The 23,485-nt window shown below is 52.6% G+C and overlaps 3 protein-coding genes across 18 annotated transcripts in view; 1 reads left to right on the forward strand and 2 right to left on the reverse strand.

Moving 5' to 3' along the window:
* Nucleotides 1-4,178, forward strand: part of PITPNM2 (phosphatidylinositol transfer protein membrane associated 2) — a 261,092-nt gene extending 256,914 nt beyond the window's left edge. For 12 of the 16 annotated variants that reach the window (XM_074205466.1, XM_074205472.1, XM_074205463.1 and 9 more), the window contains one exon: nt 234-4,178. In XM_074205466.1, coding sequence (XP_074061567.1) covers nt 234-557 — 324 coding nt within the window. In that variant the 3' untranslated portion in view covers nt 558-4,178. The remainder of the gene's footprint in view (nt 1-233) is intronic. The other 4 variants (XM_074205475.1, XM_074205478.1, XM_074205477.1 and 1 more) reach the window with 1 other exon arrangement.
* On the reverse strand, nt 3,700-10,208 carry ARL6IP4 (ARF like GTPase 6 interacting protein 4). Its single transcript, XM_074205481.1, has 6 exons — nt 10,083-10,208; nt 9,120-9,251; nt 7,920-8,225; nt 6,194-6,311; nt 5,135-5,204; nt 3,700-5,047 (listed from the first exon to the last, which is right to left on the reverse strand). The coding sequence occupies exons 2-6, from the start codon at nt 9,244-9,246 to the stop codon at nt 4,991-4,993; spliced, it is 678 nt and encodes a 225-aa protein (XP_074061582.1). The 5' UTR covers nt 9,247-9,251; nt 10,083-10,208; the 3' UTR covers nt 3,700-4,990.
* A 914-nt stretch (nt 10,209-11,122) lies between these two features.
* OGFOD2 (2-oxoglutarate and iron dependent oxygenase domain containing 2) lies at nt 11,123-23,477 on the reverse strand. The gene is made up of 7 exons (XM_074205484.1): nt 23,304-23,477; nt 22,290-22,346; nt 21,905-22,015; nt 19,675-19,774; nt 18,661-18,788; nt 18,076-18,333; nt 11,123-17,685 (listed from the first exon to the last, which is right to left on the reverse strand). The coding sequence occupies exons 1-7, from the start codon at nt 23,436-23,438 to the stop codon at nt 17,416-17,418; spliced, it is 1,059 nt and encodes a 352-aa protein (XP_074061585.1). The 5' UTR covers nt 23,439-23,477; the 3' UTR covers nt 11,123-17,415.
* Nucleotides 23,478-23,485: the final 8 nt, after the last annotated feature.

Here is a 23,485-nt window from a genome sequence, read left to right on the forward strand (position 1 = left end):
TCTTTGGCCTATGATGTGGCACCAGTCACTCCACTTCCTTGGACCTCAGTTTCCTTCTCTATAAAACAGGAGGATTTTGGGAGGAAAAAAAAATAGTTAAATTCCATGGCCTAGCCGGTCTCTGCCAGTTCCAAATCTGTGACTGGTTGCATTACAAACCTCCAGGTCTGTGGCCCCCCTCCATGCCCATGAAGGATGGGCATCACTCACCTCTCCTCTGTTCCCCCACCCAGTTCATCACAGAAGGCTATGCCACCCACCTTGCCCAGCTCAAGTACAACCACCGAGCCCGGCCAGCTAAGAACAGCACCCGGATGGCTCTTCGGAAAGGCAGCTTTGGCCTCCCGGGCCAGGGCGACTTCCTCCGCAAACGGAACCACCTCTTGCGTACCATCTCTTCTCAGCCCACGGGGCCCAGTCACAAGCACGAGAGGACACAGAGTCAGTCGGACAACGAGCGGGATCGTGAGCGGGAGCGGGGCCAGAGGAGCATGAGTGTGGCTACAGGCTGCTGGGGCCGCCGGCCAGAGGCAGGGCCCCCTCCAGGGCCCAAGTAGAGGTGCCCACCTGCCCGCCCCCCCCCCAGGAGCCAGCCCTGGAGTGGCCCCAGAGTGGGAGGTGTCACCATGGTGCTAGGAGGCAAGGGGGACAGAGCCACGCAGGCTGTGGTCCCAGGCAGACCAACCTGCAAGTGGACTGAGAAGCCAGAGCTAAAGATGGGATTGGGACCCTCCTAGGGGCAGTCTTGGCTCAGGCCTCGGACATTTTGCTGCTTCTGCCTCAGACAAGCACAGGACATGGCCTGTCTCTGTTCCCAGGGATGGGAGACATCAAGTAGTGACTCCAGTCCCCTTCTGACCCAGGGCGCTTTCCTGGCAGCCCCCGTGGAGACTTGGCCAGCCTCCTCTAACCACAGCTTGCCCAAGAAGCAGGGCCCGATCCTGACCTGCTGGGAGAAGGGATCCCCTTATCCTCTGCCGTGAAGGCAGGGGCACAGTGAGGTGGGATATGGGGAGACCATCCCCCAAAGAGACTTCTCGTGGGGACTCTGTGTTCCTGAAGTTTTGGAGCTTGGGGTCTTCAGTTTTCTCAGAAGCTGGCAGCATCCTGCATCTGCCAACATGACTCCCCATCTCGGCTCCTGAGAAGAGACCATCCAACCTGCTGCTCTCTGCCCTGCCCCCGCACCCCTGCCATGTATACTCTCACCAAGACCCCTGCAGCTCCCTCATTCCTGAGCACTGGAGATGACCAGCTATCCAAGTGCGGGGTTGGAGGCGTCACGACCTGTCCACCTCCCCTTCCCCCATCCATTGCCCCCGACCCTCTCACCCCAAGTTCTCTCCAAACACAGTAGCAGCTCCCTAGGAGTTCGACCTGCTTCTTTTAACTCGTCACTCAACTGTAAAACCTCATCGTTTTTTGCACTGATGATCTTTAGGATGGAGACCTGTTACCATCTCATGTGGCTACACATCACCGTTGGTAGTGCATGATCATTAAATATTTTGCTGATCGAGGATAAAGTTCTGTGCAGGTTTGCTTGGGTTGTTGTTGCTTTGGGGTTTTGTTTATTTTTGGTTGTTTTGTGGACAGTAAGGAGACCCAAATGTAAACCAAGTCAGTTTGTACAAAGCTTAAGGAAAAGGCCATATCTTCCTTTCTTACTGTCACCAAGGCCACGGGCCATCCAATGGGCACCCCCCCTCCCAGCTCCCTGCCCTCTCCTCTGACCGCCCGGCCTCGCCTAACTCTCTGCAGCAGGGAGGAGGGCGGGGGAGCCCCTTGGGCCCAGACCAGCCATGAGCCTGGCATCTCCTGCTCTGGGGACTTGCCCCAAGCAGCCCGCCAGGGTCTGGGCACCTGAGGCCCCCTACGCCCGCCTCCAGGCCAGAGGGAGCAGAGCTCAGGGCCAGGAGTGAAGGAAGGGGATGGAGGGGTGGGAAGGGGGCAGCCAGACACAGCGTTTTCCTCTCTCTCTCTCTCTCTCTCTCTCTCTGAAATAGGATTATTGGCCAGGCCCCCATTTTCCACAGGCTCCCGATGCTGCTGCTGCTGCCGCCGCCCACTGCAGTGCATTATATTTCTATTCCTTTCTACATCAGTGATTTGCTTTCTAAAAGGGTTAGGTTGTTTGGTGTTTTTTCTTTTTTAAGGAAAAAAACTTGGCTGCTTTTGATTTTCTTAACTCTTTCAATATCAAGGGCAGCCCTCTCTGCTTTGTGAAAACCTCGCACTGTGAAAGCAGCCTGCTTCGGGGGGCTCCAGTCTCGCCATTGCCTCCCAGGCCTCGAGGGGCTCTGACTGTCTCCCCATCGGAGCCTCCCTCCCTCTGAATATTTCCAAACGCACGCTGAATTTCTACTCTCTCAACAGGGCTTTAGGGGCAGGCGGGAGGGCACACACAGATTTTTAAAATACGAACTTTTGAAGCGACAATGGACTGTCGGGTCCTTCATCTCCCATGCCGGCCCACCGCCAACGACCAAGCACCCCTGCCGCACCTTTGCCACTTTCTACTGATAAATCGGACTTCCCCTTTCTAACTAACTGGTCGACTTTCTCGACGTGTTGCCTTGACCTCATCTCCACCAGGCTCCTGGCCCCCCTGGGAATTCTGCTCGAGCTCTGCCGCCGGTTCCAGCGGCCATCCGAGGCCACCTTTGGCTGGAGGAGCTGACCGAGCCGAGCGCCAGGTTCTTGGGAAGGAATCGGTCGAACATCTGGATATGGCCTTTGTCCAGCGTCCAGCCGGCGAGTGGGGCTGGCTGGTCCATCCTGTACAGTGTGTTTTTGGGGGGAGGGGGAGCCATGAAAAGATGTTGACATTTTCTCTTGTGTAGATATTGTAAAGGGGGGGGAAGAATCCTGTAAATGTTCAGAAAAGTGGGTATATACAGAGTGAAAGTTATTTATTTTGTGTAGGGAAAATGTCTGGAGGGAAGAGAACCTTCAGGGCTTATTAATATTTAAGATGTAGCTTTCTTTTGTTGTTTCAGGCATTCTGTACAAAGCAATTGTTTTATGGACCAAGTCCAATGTTCCCTGTCTATGAAGAATGCAATATTGAACTCATCCCCCTCACCACCACCACCACCCCTCCCCCACAGGGGAACATAAGCTCAGCCCGACAATCACGGCCTTGGGGGGCTCACCCCCAACACCACACACACACACACACACACGTGTGCACGTGCACGCGCCCTGCTCCACTCCCTCCTTCAGACCACTTCCAATAGTCCAGGGGAGGAACCCTTCTTGAGCTGAGTCTGAGACCCTGATCGCAATAACGGCGGCCGGAGGAGATTGCCACGAGACCGGGCCAGCCCTTGACTGGACCCTCTCCTCCTGACTCAGCCATGTCCAGCGCTCCTGAGGCTGTCCCTTCTGCCGCCGGCTCTGCCCGCTCACTCGGCCTCGAAGGCTCCCCCCACCCCCCCCCCAGCTATGCCAAGGACAAGAGCAATAGTACTAGTCTCCATCTGTCTCGGCCTCACTGGTCTCAATCCCCGTTTTCCTTGCCTAGCGGTTTATCCAGTGTGAACACACGCACAGGCCAGACTGGGCCCCTCGCCGAGGAAGAGATGAGCAGACTTCTGTCAATGTTAGCTCATCAGAATTAGGGAGCCCCCCCCCCTTATTTCCTTTGCACATCACACATCCATCACCTTTGATTCCATGAAGTATATTTGCTGTTGACAAAGGGTTTTTTTTTTTTTGGAAACACTTATTTTTTAAAAATCAAAAAAAATGTTTACAGCATCAGAAGACACCCAGTCATAACCAAAAACCCCAAGTCATACACCTTCCCCAGGTCGGGAAGCAGCCCCTCACCACACCACCTCTGCTGCATTGCCCCCGTCTATCTAGAAGCCTTACTCTGCTCCTCTTCCTCCTTGCAGGAAGCCTCACCCAGGATCTAGCAGTATACCCCACTGTCAGTTTTACAGTCAGTCATCTTCATCCTCCTTGACTTCTCGAGGCCTGTCCTAGGGCCCGCCACCGTGCCCCACTCGTGTCTCCTGGGTTCCGTCTGTCCCCTCTCCTTGCTGTCTGTCGGCACACTGTTCTGATGCCTGGGTGTGACTGCTCTGTACACAGTATCACTGTATGTTACACAAATAAAGGGAAGGCTTCTTTCCTCAGTCTCTTTACTGGTACCTTGGACCACAGCCCAGGAGTCTGTGAGCCGGGAAGTCTGCCGGTGGTGGGGCCCATCTGGTCCCCTCGCTACAGCCCTCATACCTGTGCTAACCTCTCTCCTGATGGAGGACGGTGTGGAGAGGAGGATGGTGGAGGGGCCTGCTGGGGAGGGGGCAGGGTCCTAGAATAGCAATGAACCCCAAAGCAGCACCCTAATCCCCAGAGTGCTCTGCCCCCCAATGTCTGCCTGTGAAGCCTGTGAGCCCAAATACACAAAACCAACCCCCCAAACTGGTTCTTCCCCAAGTATCTTTTTATCTGTCTGGACTCCAACTTTCTTCAGCATTAGAATCGCAGCCAGCTGTCCAAGCAAACACAGATCAGACAGGAGCCTGAGGCTGGGGTGGGTTTATTGTCAGGGGAACCCCCTGGGTGGAACCACAGAAGGGACAAACATTGGAAGCCAAGGCCTGCCAGCTGGGGGGGGCCCTACCCAATGAGCCCAGCCTCAAGCCCCAGCTGCCCCCCACCTCTCCTTGGGCAGCAGCCTCTCAGTCGGCTCTCCCCCACCCCAGGTACCCCCTAAAGGAGGGAGAAGAAGACAAGCAGAATGAAGATGCAGTCCGGAGCTTCTGGACTGGTGGCGACCATCAACATTCATTCTTGCTTGGGCCAGTCCCTGAGCTCAGAGTTCCTCTTGCCACACGGGGAGTACCCCCGCTGACCTAGGCAGCAGTTCTCCAACAGAGGAGAGAGCAGTGTGATGCTAGTGCTGCCCTCCCAGGGAGACCAGCAGACTTGGGGCCGGCCAGGGGAGCAGGAGGTCAAAGAAAGGAGGCTGGGGGTCTCACTGCAACAGACCTGCTCGAAGCTGGAAGGTCAGCCCATCACCCCTCGTGGCTTGCTGGAGAAAAGAAACAGGCAGATGAGAGATGGCACCCCTCCTGCGGGCAGAGCCTGGGGGCTGGGCAGCCGGGGGAAGGGCCACTACCTTGTTAATCTCCTTGTGTCTCTCTTTGGTTACGATTTCTTCCAGAACTTCGCCATCTCCTTTAATGAGTCTAGAACAAAAGGAGAGGTCAAGTGGGTGGGTGACCCTGGGGCCTGAGAGAAGACCTCTCCCCTGGAGGACCAGAGACTCGGGATAGGGCCAGCCTGATCCTCAGTCTAATCTAGTCTAATCCACACAGAGTGGCAGCCTTGACTTGGAGCCTCAATGGGCCTCCTTGTGCCTTTCTGCTATAATGCCGCAGTGGGGAGGGGGCCTCCAGGTCACCCCAGGCCTGCTGAAAGGAAGACAGGCCCCGATCTAAGCCAGGCCAGTAGGGAGGAGGCTTTCTGAGACCATCAGGTCACAGGACAAGTTCCCGGCCAAAAGCTCATTTTGACGACGACTTCAGGGGCAGGGCTGCTCTTGCCCCAGGTCGGGAGTCTCCCACAAAGCCCTGGGATGGAAGCCTGCTGTCACCGGATGTTCAGACTGAGCTTTGGGTTTGGAGCAGGGAAGCCCTAATCGTGTGTTCCTGGGCAGGAGTGGACCCAGACATCCCAGCAGGGGAGGAGAGTGGCATCCAAAGTAAAAGGCACTTCCCAGGGTCAACAGACCTGACCTGTGGAGCCTCAGCTGGGTCCCGGCCCGCCTTTGCCTCCAGAAGTGGGTCTGGCCTCAGGTCTGGGCCTTCCTGGGCTGCCCCTTTCATGAGCTCAGCTGTCCGAGCTGGCAAGTCAGGGGCAGACCCAAAGTGGCCTGGAGGGTCTGAGGCAGAAAGGCGAGCAGGGCTCAGGGTTCCCCAAACATTCTCCACTTTCTCAGCTATAGCCAAGATGGGGGGGGGGAACAGACCGGGCATCAGTGGTGACCACAGATCTTCCTGCCCATGGTGCTCTTTGGAGTAGACCCAGACTCACAAGAGTTTAAGATTCTGGGGGAGGTGGGAAAGGGTGTGAAAGGTCCTGTTCCTTTCTCTTCCCCCCTCCTCCCCTCCATATGGCACCAGAACCTGAGCTGACTCTTGGGGGGGTTTCTCCCCTGCCCCTGAAATGCCCCTACCTCGTACGACCTGTCTCGGGGTCCACAACCTTGCGGATGATGCTCTGCCGGGCATCCCACTCCTCTTTGGTCATTGGCTTCATGGCCTGGATACGGGACTTCTGCTCATCTGTCAGTACTAAACCCCAGTTCCCCCCAAAAAAGCAAGGGTCAGTGCTAGCTAGAGGAGTCTTGCCTACCTTCCCAGGGAGGCAGAGCCTTGATTTGGGGTCAGAGGACCAGACAGCTGAGGAAGCCCACCTGGAAGGGCAGAGGACGAGTCTTGTGTTCTGCAGTGATTGTCCTGGGCCTCCGAGTCACTACCCAGAGCCCAAGGGGAAGGAGGAAGGGCTGAGAGCCTGGCACACTGCACCTTGCACTTGACCAATCTTATCCCAGACCCTGGACTCGGAGTTGAGGGCCAGGTTCTACTGCTTGGTGGAGCAGAAGAACAGAACCCCAACTCTGAAATCCTGAGGTTCCTTGTCTTTCAGAGTCAAGTCAAGATTCTCTGCAGAGAACAGAAAGGGGGCTTTCGGTTTTGTTCTGTCAGATTCAGGTCCTGGGCAGGCCTTGTTCTTTGTCACTTGGGGAAGACTCTGGTGTCAGGAATGGGGTGGGATGGGAAGCAAAAATAAAAACAATTTTTTTAAAAATTTTAAATTATGGGGGGGGGGGGTCCTTTGCCCAGTAAAGAGCAAAAGATCCAAGAAAACAATACACACACAAAAACTTGAGCTGGGAAGTACAAAATCAACCAGAAATTGAGTGGGGGTGATTATAACCACCAAGTTTAAACCCAGACAAGGCAGGAAACAACATAGTCTTTGCAGAAGTGGGAGACCAATCAAAGGAAAAGGAAAAAGACTTCTATGTCCAAATAGGTCTATAGAAGCTCTTTTTTGAAACTGAAGGGGGGCCTCTCAAATGGGGAATGGCTGAAAAAGTTGTAGTTGTGACTATGACGGAATATTACTGTGCCGTAAGAAATGGAGGATTTATGTCAGTGGGTGCAAAGCGAAGTGTGCAGAACCCATCACTGAATACAGTAATGGCAACCTTGTAATGATGTAGGAAATCTGAACAACAATGATCCAAGGCAATTCCAAAGAATTTGGGGTGAAAATGTGATCAGCGTTCTGAGAGAACTGATGAATTCTAAGTACAGGCTCAAGTATCTATTTTTACTTTATTTTTCTTTTCCTTTTTCTGCAACATGGCTAACATGGGAATGTTTTGCATAACTTCACATTTATAATTTGCCTGTCTGCCTTCTCAAGGGGTGGGGGAGGGAGAATTTGAAATTCAATTTGAAAAAAATTAAAAATAATAAATTTGAAAAGAAAAAACAGCGGGGGACTAAGGATGTGAAAGACTGTGCACAGTGTCAGTGTCAGATGTCGTCTTGGTTCACTCTGCTGATAGGGCTATAAGGACCTGCGAGGTCAATGGTCTGGGGGTATCCCCTAACAAAGGGCTGTCAGCTTCTCTGCCCCCAAGCCCAGCTCACTCAGAGGGTTAAACGACTTGCCCGGGGACCCACAGTCGAGAGGAGTCAGAGGCAGGAGCTTCCCAGGAGATCAAGCGATTAAAGCAATTTCCAAACGCTGAAGCACGTCAGCCGTTCCTCCTGGTGCCACACACCTGGTGCGCTAGGAGGCACGGCCAGCACTCACTAGGGAGAAGCCGAGCCCCTGGTCTGGCCTGGACAGGTGGGGAGGGGGCTCAGGGCTGCCTGGATCCTTACCTGGGCCGCTCTCCACCAGGGGTTCTTTCCGCCACTGGTCCAGCGAGGGGCCCGGCATCTCCTCCGTCGCCTTGGCCTTGGCCGCCTTCTCTTTCTCCTTCTTCCTCTTCTTCTTCTTCTTCTTCAGCTTCTTCTTTGCCTTCTTCTTGGGGCCCTTCCTGTCCTTGCGCTTTCCTCGCTTCTTCCTGCCGCCGCCGGAGGCCCCCGAGGAAGAGGAGGAGGAGGAGGAAGAGCTGGAGGAGGAGGAGGAGGAAGAGGAGGAGGACCTGGGCCGCCTTCTCTTGCGGGCTTTGTCCCTGCTTCTCTCTGCACATGAGAAGGAGACATTGAAGGAGCCTCCCCGGAGCCCTGGGGAGCAGGCACAGAGGCCGGGCTGGGGGCGCCCCTGCTTGGAGAAGCAGCCAGACCTGCAGAGGCGCAGCCCTAGAGCACAGGAGGGCTGGGACAGGGCCTCCCTCCCCCCTCGCTTGCTCTTGTCTTCCTTCTGCCCTTCCTCCCCTCGCCCGCTCTCCATCCCTCTCTTCCTCCCTCCCTCACACAGGATGAGCCCTCCCCAAGCCCCGCGTCGTGCCCACCCTCGGCTCCTGTGTCCTCCACTGAACCTGGGCCAGGGGTTGCCCCATGCCCAAGAAGCAGGAGCTGAGCCGCCGGGCAGAGCAGTGGAACCTGCCTGAACAGACCCTCTCCTCCTGCAGAGTTAAACAAGTTAAACGGTGTCCCTGGGTCCCATATGAAAGGCCGCTTCCCATGGCCTCCCTCCCAAATAGCGATCTCCTGACGCTGGGCCCTGAGGAGGCCGCGGCTACCCTCCAAGGCCGAGGCCCTGTGTTTGGATCTCACCCCTGCCAGTCAGTGCCGATGGCCCTCTGGGCTCAGTCTCTTTACCAAAGACCACGCCCGGAGGGTGGCAGCCCGTCTGTCTGGCTCTTGGCTCTTCCTCCGTGATCAGATCAGAGGGGCTGGACAGACAGACTCCCGTCCCTCGGCCTCCCACCTTCAGGCCTCTGCGCAGGCCAGCTGGGGAGCCCCTGTTTCTGTCTCAGAATCCTTGACTCCCTACAGGCCTCAGGCAGGCGTTGCCCCCCCCTTGGGCCCTGGGTTCTGGGTTCAGGAGGAGCTTCGGTCCTCTTTGGTGGGCGCCCAGCCCAAGGGGTCCTCCAGCACCTCAGCTGCGGCCCCTAGGCCCAGGCAGGTCCTCACCTTCCCCGCCGGAGGCCGCGGGGCTCCCCCCGGGGTCCTGGCCGCTCCTCCTCCTCCTCCTCCTCTCCTGGGGCCCGCGGGAGCTGCTGCGGCTCCGGGCGCGCTGCTGGGCCCGGCCCTGGGCCATGCGGCCTGGGGAGAAGGACCGTGGGGGAAACTGAGGCCCGGCCCTCAGAGGCTCCGGGGCCCAGCCCACAGCAGGCTCCGACCCCATGAAACTGGGGGGACACGCCACCCGAGCTGGGGGGGGGCCGGGGGGGACAAGCTGGGGGGGCCGGGGGGGGACAAGCTCGTGGGGGGCTTGGGGGGACAAGCGGGGGGGGGCCGGGGGGGGGGACAAGCCCGCCGGCCAGGGTTCGGCTCCAGTTGGCGAGGGCGGGGTGGGGCGACTCGCCCGGGGCCACACAGCTCGGGGCGCCTCAGGCCCCCGGGTCCAGGCCCGGCCCGGCCGCTGCCCCGAGGGCTCCGGACACCACGGCCCAGAGTCTGGGGGCCAACCCTGCCCCAACACAGCCGCAGAGCCCCTCGTCTAAGGCGGATGCCGAGCAGCAAGCATTGATCATGCGCCTACTGTATGCTGGCCATGGCCGCGGGGGCTGCCTCCTGCCCTCGGGGCCCCCGCGCCAGGCATGCAGCAGGGGCATAATGCGTGCGTGTCTACACGCCTGGGCACAGGAAGGGGTCACGAGGCATCTTGTCCCCGTTTTACGGCCGGGGACGTCGAGGCCCGGCCCGAGGTCACCCCTCCGCCCCCCGGCTGGCTGCGGCCCAAAGCGGGGAACCTCAGAGTGGGGGGTGGGGGGGCCCTGCGAGGGTCTGGAAACCGTGCCGCGGCCCCTTTTAGAACCCCGCCCCCGCCCACCGCGCAGGCGCGGGCCCGCCCTCCGGGCAGCGCCCCCTCCCCCCGCAGGGCCGCGGCCCCGAGGAGGCCCTTCCCCAGCGCGGCCGCCCCGGGGGTCTCACCGCCTGCCAGGAGGGCAGCCCCCGGAGCTGCTGCGCCCGCCCGCGCTGCCAGCGGCCCCCGGGCACACCGCCGCCGGGCCCCCGCGGAGCCAGCCGGAGGGCAGAGGCCGCCGCGGCGGAGCCCCTTCCTGCTTCCGGTCCGCCGCGGCGCTTCCGGAGAGGGCGGGCCCAGGGCGCCGAGGAGTTCCGGCGCCGCGTCCCGCCGCCAGGGGGCGCCCGCCCCACGTGCTCCGGGAGCCGTGACCTTGGCTGCCTCGGCCCCCCCCCCAAGGGGCGCCGGCGGCGCGGGCTCTGACGGGGAGCCCCTGGCCCGGGTCACCCCCGCCTCCCGCCACACTGCGGCCCCCACAAGGGGGCCCGGCCCGAGCGACTCGTGCCGGCTCGGGGCAGGGAGCCGCCTGGTGCTGCCAGGCGCTCCTGGGCACCCCTGCCATCTGCGGGCCGCGGGGCTCCCCAGGCCCACCCGCCCTAGTCAGGGCAGAGCTGGGGCCAGAAGGCGCCTGCGGGAACTTCGTCGGGGCGCTCGTCCTCCTTTTTGTCTTATTAGCTCTTCTGTGGGAAGGGGAGAAAGAGGGGTACCGGAGAAATCACAGTGTAAACAAAGAATGAAAACCTGAGCTTTGATCCCAAAGTCAGAGCCATAGGAGTTGGAGGAGGGGATGCCATGGAGATCTCCCATTTCGGCCACCACTGCCCGTGATAGCCTCTGGTTGCAGATGGGAGGCTGCAAGTATTCCAGCGTTTCACAAGCCCAAAGACATTAGTTTCGGGGACAGGAACTCACTATTTGACAAAAATTGTTAGGAAAGCTGGAAAATGGTATGGCACAAACTAGACACAGACCCGCACCTCGCACCCTATACCAAAATAAGGCCTAAATGGGTACAGGATTTAGACATAAATGGTGAAACCACAGATCAATTAACGAGTCAAGAAATACTCTGTCAGATCAATGGAAAGGAAAGAAATTTATGACCAAACAAGAAATAGTTTTGGTTTTTTTTGAGGTTTTTGCAAGGCAATAGGGTTAAGTGGCTTGCCCAAGGCCACACAGCTAGGTCATTATTTAGTGTCTGAGGTGGGATTTGAACCCAGGTACTCCTGACTCCAGGGCCGGTGCTCTATCCACTGCCACCTAGCTGCCCCAAGAAATAGTTTTGAATTAAATTTAAATTAAAAGGTTTTTGCAATAATAAAAGCAATGCTGCCAGGATTAGAAGGAAAATGGAAAGCTTAGAATTTTCACAGCTAGAGGTTCTGCTAAAGGTCTGATTTCTAAAATATAAAGAGAATTGCATCAAATGCATAAGGTTTACAAGTCATTCTCCAACTGATAAATGGTCAAAAGATGAAAAGGCAGTTTTCAAATGAAGAATTTAAATATACAGGGGCAGCTAGATAGCACAGTGGCTAGAGTAAAGGCCTGCAGTCAGGAGGATCTGAGTTCAAATGAAGCCTCAAACATTTAATAGTTGTGTGACTTTGGACAAGTCACTAACCCCATTGCCTTGCAAAAACAAAAACAAAGTATGGAAAAACTGCTCCAAATCATTAATGATTAGAGAAATACAAATTAAAACAACTATGAGGTTTCATCTCATACCTATCAGATTGTTAAGATGACAGAAAGGGAAAACAACTAATGTTGGAGTAGTTGTGGGAAGATTGGGACAATAATGCATTGTTAGTGGAATTGTGAACAGATCCAACCATTCTGGAGATCTGTTTGGAACTCTGCTAGAAGAGCAATTAACATCATACCCTTTGACCCAACAATATCAATGCTAGGCCCATATCCAGAAGAAACCATAAAGGATGGGAAAAGTCCCACTTGTATCAGAATATTCACAGCTCTTTTTAGAGTGGCAAAGAATTAGAAATTAAGGGAATGTCCATCAATTGGGAAATGGCTGAACAAGTTATGGTATATGAATGTTATGGAGTACTACTGTTCTATAAGAAAATGGTAGGACTCTAGAGAAGCACAGAACAAATTACAGGAACTGATGGTGAGCAAAGGGAGCAGAATCAAGAGAACACTGGACACATTAAAAACAACATTGTGAGTTGATCAACTTTGATGTATGCAGCTCCTCTCAGCAGTGCAGAGAGCCCAGACAACCCTAGGAGATCTGCTATGAACAATGCCATCCACTCCAGAGGAAGAGAAAAGCAAAACCCAAAAAACCCTAGAGAAACTGAATAAACACTACATTCACTTTTGGGGGGGGTTTACAAGGCAATGGGGTAAAGTGACTTGTGCAAGGTCACACAGCTAGGTAATTATTAAGTGTCTGAGGTTGGATTGAACTCAGGTCCTCCTGATTCCAAGGCTGGTGCTCTATCCACTGCACCACCTACCTGCCCCCACCTACATTCACTTTTTAAAAACTTGTCATGTTTTTCTTTACTGTCTTATAGTTTTCTTTCTTTCCCCGTAATCCTAATTCTTCATATTGGTTCTTATCCTTTGATCAGACCAATACGAGCTAGAAATGCTCTTATCATAAGTTAGGCACAAATAGTTCATGTGAATACCTGAGGTGGGTACTCTAAACTTCCCCAGAGCACAGCCCCCTCACTGATGAGGGCACGCCATGCTGGGCAGTCCTGTGCCAATGTCTCCCATACTGTACAATCAATTGTAAAGTTCTTCAATGAGACCTTCAGGGTGTCTTGGTATCACCTCTTCTGACTCCCATGTGAATGCTTGCCCTGTGGGAGTTCTCCATAAAATGGTCTTTTTGGCAAGTCTCCGTCTGGCACTCTAATGTGTCCAACCCATTGTAGTTGCACTCTGTGAGGTCATGTTGGAATGCTAGGTAGTTTAGCTCAAGAAAGGACTTGTGTCTGGTATCTTTTGTCAGGTGAACTTCAGAATCTTCCTAAGACAATTTAGATGTCAGAGATTCAGTTTCCTGACATGATGCTGATAAGACTATCCAGATTTCACAGGCATATAGCAATGAGGTTGACACAACATAACAACAAAGGCTCCGTAGACCTTCAGCTTGGCAATCAGTCTCATATCTCTTCTCTTTCACACTTTCTTTCAGTCTCCCAAATATTGTGCAAGCTCTAGCAATGCATATGTCAATCTCATTGTCAATGTGGACCTCCTTCATGAGGACACTACCAAGGTAAATGAATTTGTCCACAAGTACTCAAAACTTCTCTATTTGCTGTAATCAATGGTTTCACATAGGGACAGTGTTGTGTTGGCTGATGGAGCACCTGGCTTTTCTTGATGTTCATTAGACCAAAATTAGCACAAATGGCAGAGAATTGTTCATACTTGGTTGCATCTCAGCTTCAAAGGCTGCACTGAGGGCACAATCATCTGCAAACAGATCATGCACCAACAATCCCTCCACTTTGGTCTTGGTTTGTAGTCTTTTCAAGTTGAAGAATTTGCCATCAGTGTGGTAGCTGACCTTGAGGCCATGTTCATCCTGAGAAGGTATTTGATGACATAGCTGAAAACATCATGCTAAAAAGTATGGGAGCAAGGACATATCTTTGTTTCACTCCATTGGTGACTAGGAAATCTCACTATCACAAACCTGGACACGGATCACATCATGGAACTGATGTACAATACTGATGAACTTCTCCGGGCAACCAAACTTTTATATACTTTTCCATAGACCCTCATGACTGATGGCCGCAAAGGCCTTGAACAGATCTACAGATGTTGTATACAGACCTCTGTTCTGTTCCTGGCATTTTTCCTGGAGTTGTCAGGCAGCAAACACCCTATCAATAGTTCCTCTATCCTTTGTGAAGCTACACTGGCTCTGGGGGAAGTGATCATCATCCAGGTGAAGGATCAGCCTATTGAGGACTCTGGCAAGAATCTTACTAGAAATGATTAAAAGAGAAATACCCCTGTGATTGTCACAGGATAATCTATTTTCATTACCTTTATAGAGATGAATGATGGAGGCATCCTTGAATTCTTGGGAGATAACTTCTTCATGAATATAACCTGGAAAATTTCAGTCAGTTTTTGGATGCTCTCACCTTGTAGATCTCAGTTGAAATAGAATCAGCACCAGGTGCTTTGCCACTTGAAAGGAGCCTAATGGCATTCAAACCCTCTTCTTCAATTGTAACTTCAGCTAGGGACTGATTGACTTCAACTTGAGATAAAGCCAATGGCTTCTGCATTGATTGGTGTTAGTCTCTTAAGAACACTATGGAAATGTTCAACCCATCTCTCTAGGATCGCGTCCTTATCATTAATCAATGTGGATCCATTAGCACCGAGTAATGGAGATGCAGCATACATCTTTGACCCATAAATAGCTTTCAGGGCATCATAAAAGCATTTTGGTTTGTTATTGTCTACATAAAATTTAATTCTTTCTGCCTTCCGAGTCAAATCCTTCTGCATCTCTCTTGTACTTTACTTTTATTGGAATTAAATGTTTCCTTCTAAGAAATGGGTGAACTAGCTGCTAGTAAACCATGCGGAGTTCTCGTTTTTCATTTAGCAGCTTCATTTCCCCATCGTTTTCATCAAAGCAGTCTTGGTGTTTGTGTTCTGATCCAGATGAGTAAATGCAGTGCTATACACCAGATCCCTGAAAGCTTCCCCCTCTTTGCCAACTGTGTGTTAGTTCAGTTTTCCCTTCAAGTTAGTGACTTCTACTCAGACACTCTAATCTCTTGACATTTATTCTTCTGGCATTCATTCTGCCTTAGGGGCCACTGCTTTGGTTGAATGTGAATTTATCTTAGAATGTGATGAGTAACAAAGCCCTCTGCACCACACATTGCCTTGGTCACTCTCACATTCTGTCTCTTCTTACAATTGCATAGTCTAATAGATGCCGAGGTTTGCTATAAAGGCGCATCCTTTACATTTTGTCCTTAGGTTAATGGAAGACAGCATTTGTGATGAGGTGATGAGATGTGTAAGTTTTCAGTAATAGGTGTCCACGGCTGTTGATATTTCCCACTCCATTCCTCCCTGCCACACATGTAATCTGAGCCTGCTTTAGCATTGAAGTCACCCAGAATTTTAAGCTTGTGCTCTTTTGGTATACTGATTTTTTTTTTTTTGCAAGGCAGTGGGGTTAAGTGGCTTGCCCAAGGCCACACAGCTAGGTAATTATGTGTCTGAGGCCGGATTTGAACTCAGGTCCTCCTGACTCCAGGGCTGGTGCTCTATCCACTGCACCGCCTAGCCGCCCCTTGTATACTGATAAGGGTCTCTAGGTCTTCATAACATTTGTCCTTAACTAAATCAGTGTTCATCATGGTGGAAGCAGGCACTGATGAGGGTGGCATGGCATGTTCTAGGAAGTGGCAATCTCATTGTTATATAGAAAATGACTCATCTGTAAACATGTTAAACACGAATGTGTATGTATAATATTCACAAGCTGTTCACCACTGAAGGCAGGCAGGTGGGGAGGGTGGAAGGAAATTATGTATCTTAAAAATATGCACACACATGTGGATGAATGTTGAAAAACTTTCATAATATATAATTGGAAAAATAAAAATATCAATTGGGGGAAAAAAAGTTTATCAATGAGGAAAAAAATGAGAGTGGGGAATGAGAAAGCTCTTAGGACCTGTGTCTAGACTGGGTGATGGGGCATGGGGGAGGGTTGGGATGTAACCTCCCAGCCTGGCCATCCTACACAGGGTTAGCCATGGCAACTTGGGGCCAAGGCGGAGAGTTGTTCTTCCGACAAGTCTAGAACTAGCCGTGGTGGGATCAAACAAGAACTTCTGTCTACATCCGGCAGCCTAAAACCTCTATGCCCTTCTTCCTCTCCCATCCCAAATCCTTTCCATTCACCCAGCCACACAGTGATCATGTCCTCATCATCTCATCCCAACTCCCAGCCAGTCTTCACAACCCTGCATATATAATTTCACCCAAAGCTTTCCTCTTCACTCACCTTCTCAGAAGACAATAGAGAAGCACAGAACAGTAGACTTGGTCTAGCACCTTTCATCCTCTACCCTCCAGCACCATCCACTTGTTTTGTGACTTCTCTTCATGTCCTCCAACTTAACTGTTGTACTTCTCAATGTTCCCAGAGGTCAGGTCTCCAAACCCTGGTTCATACCATTCCCTATGCCTGAATTTTCACCTTCCTAATTTCCCAGATTTCTTCTTGTTCTGACCTAGCTAAAATTCCAGAATATTATAAGACCTTGCCAAGTCTACTTCCAGTCTCCTGGACTTTAGGTAGCATCTGACTTGCATCTCTCTCCCAGTGCTCCCATAGCATTCTGTATTATGGCTACTTTTCAGGTTAATTCTAGCCCCTTATTGGGATGGGAGATCCCTTCTCTTCCTTTGAAGCTCCGCTCGGGGCCATCTCGGCTACTTTTTCTCGACTATCCTGTTTACTGACTTGTACATTACACCCACACCAGAGGGGAAGCTCCTGGGAGCAGGGAGTTTCTATTTGTCTTTGTATGCCCAGCACCTTGCCCATGGCAGACTGAAGCCCCAAGATGGAGGGGATTTCCAACCTTCTAGGCTGTGACTTAATAGGTGATTAATGTCCAGTTGGATTGAACTGAATTGTCCTGGTTGGAGGTGCTGCTACCTAACCTGGATGTCATTATGGCGGCAGGTGCCCTTGCTTTGGCTTGGCCACTGCTTGGCAAGTCCTCCTTTTTGCATGTGTGACCCTGGACAAGTTAGTCTTTCCTCATTAAAATGGCGGCGGGGGGGAGGGTGTGTTGGGTTAAGGGAAGAACAGAAAATTCCCTAAATTGAACTGACTTCTAGAGGAGCTGGGGAAACAAGACATGTCCCGAGGCCTCCATTGTCTCAGCATGGTATGAGTCTTCAGGAAAGGAGTGGAATGGCAAGTGCCCAAACCACCCAGCCAGAGTTGCCTACTTAAGAGTGGGAGCCCTAAATGGAACAGGATTAGGTGGAGTGAGCAGAGGGAAGATATTGCAAAGAAGGCTTGTAGGGAAACTTGGCACCTGAGAAGGGGCACATTGGTCCCAGATCTTTGCCAGGCCTGTTCCCCCACCCCCTAAGAAGGGTGACTAAGAGGAGCTCAGCAGAGGTCAGAAGGGATTCCTTGTGATGCCTTAAGGAGTCCTGGTGGATAAGCAGCCTTGTTTTATTGTCCCATTCATCACAGCTATGATCACCTCAGTATCTTGCTCTCCTTCCCTAAGGTAGACCCCTGTGAGAGCTACTTTAATAAGTCAACCTTTTTTCCCATTCACCTTCCCAATCCCCAGTGAATCTAAGGACCCCCAGGCTGGGTTCTCTGCTTGGACCTGGACTATCAAGGCTGGCAGAGCTTTCAGATTGGTGGGTCACAGGGCAGGAGGCTGGGAATCAGGTCAAGGTGCAAACATCCACAGTACTGGGCTGCCCTTCTTCCCGGGTGAAGCCGTCCCCATACCCCTCATCCTCCACCAGTTCAGGCAGCCTCTCACACATGGGACAGAGTTCATTGCGGATGGCAGAAGCCCTCATCCAGATGATGAGATTCCATCGCTCTCCAGACTCCAGGGGCATGGCCCCGTGTAGCTGCCCGCCCCGATGCAACACCCCTTGGCCCAGGATGTGGGGTACTTCCACAAACTGCACATCCTGGTTCTGCTCCTGCAAACCAGAAAGGCCTGTGAGATGGGCTCCCCACCCCACAATGTCTTCAGTAGCCCTCTCTGGTCCAGACCCACAGGCCTTCCTGATGGTCCTTTCCCCAGGCCTGCTCACAGGCTGTCCCCCAAGCCCCCAAACCCCCAAAGAGCATGTCTTATCTACCCAAAGTTAGAAGACCTGACTTTGAGCTCTGGTCTTTTTCCCTTCTAGGCCTGTTTCTTCCTCTGTAAAACATGGGGGTTGGACAAGACAACCTCTAAGCTCTTTTGGCTTACTGACTAGAAGTGCCTAGCAAACAGTAGCTGCTTAATAATTAATTGTTGCTTGATTAACCTCCAATTAGTGGTGATGGGGGCGAGGGGATAGGAGAGGGGACAAGTGGGCTCATACCTGGCGAAAATCTCCAAAGTAAAGGCTGCCCTCTGAGAAATCCTTGCCCAGGGAGACATTGAGGGTGACCTCAGCATTGTCATAGTGGTAGCTGAGGTCCAGGTCTTCACCCATGGCATACTTCACCACAAAGGCACGGTGGCTGTCCAGTTGGCCCCCTCCACAGTCAGAGTACAGGAGGGCAGTGAGGGGCTGTAAGTAGCGCTCCCGGAGGGGAGTCACCAGTGGTTGGTCCAGACCCAGCTCGTGCAATAGGACCTAGGCAGGAAAAGGAGCCAGCCACAGCTTGGCCTGTCACCCCCTTTCAGTCCCTGGGTGATCTTGGACAAGTCATTCACCCTCAATCCCCTCCTCTAGGAAGGTCTCCAACGTTTCCCTTTCCATTTGTTAGAATCCTATGGATTCCCCGCACTCTATTTTCCTCCTCTCCAAAATGAGGGAACTGAGCCATAGGGCCCTTCTTGTTCTAGGTCTCTAAGTCTTCTCTGAGGCCATGGTGGTTCAAGTTGGTGCCAAAGGCAATGGCCAAGAGTCAGGTTGGGGGGAGGCCCCACTGACTCCCTGGGGCCCAGGGGCTGTGCCTACCCCATAGTTATTCATGGTGTTGGGCCGCCCTTTGGGCATGTCCGACTTTTCAAAGTTCTCCAGTTCCTGCAGAAGCATCTGGCAGAATTCCTGGGTGAAAACGGGCAGCCGGTAAATCCTCTTCTTACCTACAAGGGGACAGATGGTTTGCTCCAAGGTTTTATTCCCCAACACATGATAGGCTAGGCTTGACTCCCAGCAGCCAGTCACACAATCATGTAGAAAGAAAGGCAGATAGAGAAAGACAGCTACACACACACACACACACACACACACACACACATCGCCAGACACATAGATACAGATGCACAATCAGAAAAACATAATCAAACACACACAGACATAAAGTCAGACACACAGATACAGGCACATACACACAGATATTTAGACACACACACACACACACACACACAAACACACATCTGGGTCAGTGTAAAGGAGACAGAATGTGGCCTTAGAAGAGCCTAGCTCCAGCCCTCAGGCAGGTGACCTCACCTCCCTGGGTGGTGTCTTGGCCCAGAAGGCTTCTCAGGTTCTCTTTTCTCACTCAATCCTATCATCTTAACACAAAGATCTTGATCACATTTCTAGAAAGCTGACCCCATCCCTCCCCACTCTGGAACTCAGTTTATCATCTGTAAAAGGGCAGAGTTAAACCAGATGATCTCTGACCCTTCCAGTTCTAGCCTAAGAGCCTTTGAGCCCTTAGGCAAATCAACATAAGCCTTGGGGTCTCCTCTATTAAAAAAGGGAACAATCCTGGTGTTATCAACCTCAGCCAGTGTTCAGCAAGCACTGAGAATATTCTGAAAGACAGTTCCTGACCTCAGGGAGCTTCTATTCCCTGGGGGGGGGGGGGGGGGGGCACCACACATAGACAAGAGGCTTTTTAAGGAAGGGGCAGAACCAGAAACCTGTGCCCTGTGATCATTATCATGGGAGTCGTGTTCCTGGAGTGGAAAGCATGCCACCATGGGGCAACTCCTTCTGACAACTGGACCAAATGGGCCTTACCTGACAAGGTCTCAATGAGCTGGAAGAGGCCTGAAAGGTCAGCACCCGGGGTCGCACAGTACTGAACAACAGCCAGGAATTCGGGGGCCAGAAATGACTCCTGGGAGGTAGGAGAAGATAGAAGAGGAAAGAAATCCAACATCAGAGGGAAACATCTTTCCTGAGACCTGGAGCCTTCTTTAAGTCAACAAGGATCTGGGTGCTGGGATTATGCTGGGGATGCATAAAGAGAGTTGCGCTCTCAAAGGACTCATCAGGAGTGCCACTCCTCTAGAGTGGAAGCTCCTAGAGGGCAGGGGCTGTTTTTATGGCTGTCTCTCCATCTCCTAGGCCCAGAAGAGGTAGGGGTTTAAGAAAGGCTTATGATAGATTCATCTGCCAGGGACTAGGAAAGCTCCTATTCCAAGGAGCCTTGACATCCTCAAAGAAATATGTGTCCCATCATGGAGGAAAGGGGCTGAATGTGCATGAGCTGGATCTGGACAAGACCTCTAGCAACACTACAAACTCACAAAAAGGGACAAATTGACCCCATTAATGGATATGGATGCTTTGGGGTTTTAAAATTTATTTTTATTATTACTCTTAATAGCTAGTACTTTATGTACTTTGCAAAGTGCTTACAATCATTTGATTCTCAAAGTAACCCTGGGAGGTTGGTACTGTTATTATCCCATTTTACAGCTAAGGAAACTGAGGCTGAAAGAGGTAAAGTGACTTGCTCAGGGTCAGACAGCTAGTAAATATATAAGGCTGGATTTGAACTCAGGTCCTTCAGACTCCAGGTCCAGTGCTCTATGTATCATGGCACCATCTGGATAAATTCAGCAATCATAGGAGCACAGGCATGTTTCAGTACCGTCAGAGAGGGCAGAAAAGAGAAGAAAATTGTAAATGAACCCTGAACTTCTGTTATATGCAATTAATTTTTTAGACTAACATTAGTTAATTTTAATAATTCATTTAATAATAGTCTGGTTATAACAAAATTGTCCTCTTCTTTTAATGATGACAATGATGCTTATTCTTCATTTTTAGAGAAGACTATGACAAGGAAGTGAATTGGACTTGAGTGAGGGGGGCTGTGCTAAGTCTCCAGCCTCACTTTCTCCTCTGGAGTCATGTGGGCCCAGTGACCAGATATGGATTTGGACAACTGGAGATGGCCCTGGATGTAAGGCACTCAGGACTAAGTGACTTGCCCAAGGTCACACAGCCAGTGAGTATAAAATGTCTGAGGCTGCATTTGAACTCAGGTCTGCCTGACTCTAGAGCCAGTGCTCTATCCACTGCACCACCTAACTGCCCCTTGTTCTTTTATGTTGGCTGGGAAAACTCATAAACCCCCATACATTCTACTCAGAGAATCAGACACTTGGAAAGCCAAATGCCCCCCCCCCCCGGGTTTCTGGCAGGCTAGCCAAGGGAGAGGCTAGTGGAGAAGTTTGGTCCAGCATATTACAAATGAGGAATTACATAAAGGAAATATATAAGATTAGCATCAAGAGAAATATAGGAGGGGCAGCTAGGTGGCGCAGGGGATAGAGCATCAGCCCTGGTGTCAGGAGTACCTGAGTTCAAATCCAGCCTCAGACCCTTAATAATGACCTAGCTGTGTAGCTTTGGGCAAGTCACTTAACCCCATTGCCTTGCAAAAAAAAAAAAACCTAAAGAGAAATATAGGACCCAAGGGGAAAAAAGATGAGCAAGTAAGGAATAACTGACAGAAAGACTGTGGTACTACTGGGATATCAAGAGAACCGAAGGTAGGTCCTCATTGGAGGGGTGCCCTTGGCAAGTTTGAGAGTCATATTGCAAGGGTGGGCATGGAGAAGCAGGATATATATCATAGGAGGAAACTCCCACATCAAAGAGCTCAGGGAGTTAGTGGGGTATATCTAGCTTGGAGCTAAGATTGGGGCACACCCAAAAGTCCATTTGATTGTTAGGGGGAGGGAAAGGTTGTCTATGCTGAGCAGCTGAGGTGGAGACACTCTTAAGAGCCTATCATTTGGTCTTAGACACATAATTGCCTAGCTGTGTGACCTTGGGCAAGTCACTTAACCCCACAGATTGCAAAAACTAAAAAACTAAAAAAAAAGTCTATCCTGCCCCACCCAGGCTAGTTGCTCAAACTCCAAGGAAGCGGCCAGTACCACCACCACCACCACCACCACCACCACCACCACCACCACCACCACCACCCTGTCTGGGCCCCACCTAGGAGCACCTGTAAGCCATACACCTGGGGCTGGACTGGGTGGTAGTGTTGGGCAATGATGGCTTTCCTCTCCGAGGCCTGCTGGACCAGTTGCTTCCTCCGCTGGACCTCCTTGTCGAGCTTTAAGGAACAACAATAACAGGAAACTCGGAATTGGACTGATTTCATGGAATAAGGAATTTCCAGTTAAGGAAATTCCCTCTACCAATGTACGGCAGTACTTCTCTCTCTGCAAGTTATAGACTTAGGAGAGATGCTTAAAGGCAGAGCGGTAAAGTGACTTGGCCAGGGACACACCATCAGTAGATGCAGACTTGAACCCAAGTCTGTGTGACTTCTGTTTTCCCTGGAGGAGTGAGTACAAGACTTCATGGGCATGGGGAATGACTGTTACCTCAGACAACACCTGCTGGAAGTCCTCGGGACTCACACAGCCAAGGTTCTGAAGGATCTGGAACAAAGAGGAAGGGGTAAGTCAGGAGGGGGGCAGAAGTTAGAGAGTGCGTGTCCCCAGTATTAATCCTCAACTAAGAGCCTCCTCAATGCCCCACAGGTCCTACCAAACTGGAAAAGCTTCAAAGAAGCCACTGACCTGTTTCCTGATCTGTAATTGGGGGGAGGGGTATGTACTATACAGTCTCCCTGGGTGGTATCGTAAGTACAAAGGAAAGCACAGCCTCTGGAGTCAGGTTCAGATCCTACCTCAACACTGCCTGTGTGAGCCCCTGGTCCTCAGTTTCCTCCAGTGAAGTGGAAGGTTTGGATGCAACTACTTCCAAGGGCCTTTCCAGCTCTAGAGCTCTGATCCTATGATGCGATAATTTAATGCAACCTAACATTTATTAGACACCTATTGTATGCCAAATACCATACTAAGCTTTTTTACTACATTATCTCATCTGAATCTCTCCATGACCCGGGAGGAAATTGCTTTTCTTTTTTTCTCTTTCTTTCTGTTTTTCCCATGGCAATGGGCTGGTGATTTCCCCAAGGTCACGGGGGGCCGGATGTGCACTGCCCTGACCCCAGGGCCGGGGCTGCACCCAGTGCCCCAGCCTAGTCAGGCTGCACAGATGGAGACACCGAGGCGGCGGCGGGGCCTGCCCGGGGCGGGGCGGCTCTCAAGCCTCCGCATCGGGGGCTCGGCGGGCCCGAGGCACCCACATCCCGCGGGTACCCCGGCGCCCTCCAGGGGGGCCGCTCCGGGGGCGCGGGGAGGCCAGGCGGCCTGGCAGAAAGGCGTCGGGGCGTCGGTGGCCCCAGGGCGGGCGGGCCGGGGGGGCATCCCCGCGCCGGCCAGCGGGCCCGCCGTGGCCCCGGGGGCACGGGGAGGCCCCGGCGCGGCCAGCCCCGCCGTGCACCCCATCCCGGCGGCGCCCCGGGGCCCCCGGCGCGGGCCGCGCCCTACCGGGCCGTAGTCCCTGCGCAGCTGCCGCTCCCCGCGGTAGCGCACGTGCAGCCGGTAGCGCGGCAGGAAGAGGTTCTCGGAGCAGAAGCAGGCGCAGCGGAAGAAGCGGCGCCCCGCGGGCCCGGCCGCCGCCATGGCCCCGCGCAGGCGCGCCGCCGCCGTGTGCCTCCCGCGCAGGCGCG

The sequence above is a fragment of the Macrotis lagotis genome, chromosome X (genome assembly GCF_037893015.1).
Source record: "Macrotis lagotis isolate mMagLag1 chromosome X, bilby.v1.9.chrom.fasta, whole genome shotgun sequence".
NCBI lineage: Eukaryota > Metazoa > Chordata > Mammalia > Peramelemorphia > Peramelidae > Macrotis > Macrotis lagotis.

Coding starts and splice junctions, on each gene's coding strand:
- ARL6IP4 (XM_074205481.1), bottom strand. CDS start 9,246: ATGGCCCAGGGCCGGGCCCAGCAGCGCGCCCGGAGCCGCAGCAGCTCC. Junction 6,312..7,919: donor CCTGGTGGAGAGCGGCCCAG/GTAAGGATCCAG, acceptor ACTGGGGTTTAG/TACTGACAGATGAGCAGAAG. Junction 5,048..5,134: donor GACACAAGGAGATTAACAAG/GTAGTGGCCCTT, acceptor TCTTTTCTCCAG/CAAGCCACGAGGGGTGATGG.
- OGFOD2 (XM_074205484.1), bottom strand. CDS start 23,438: ATGGCGGCGGCCGGGCCCGCGGGGCGCCGCTTCTTCCGCTGCGCCTGC. Junction 19,775..21,904: donor CCCAGGTGTATGGCTTACAG/GTGCTCCTAGGT, acceptor CCTACCTCCCAG/GAGTCATTTCTGGCCCCCGA. Junction 18,334..18,660: donor ACACCATGAATAACTATGGG/GTAGGCACAGCC, acceptor TTTCCTGCCTAG/GTCCTATTGCACGAGCTGGG.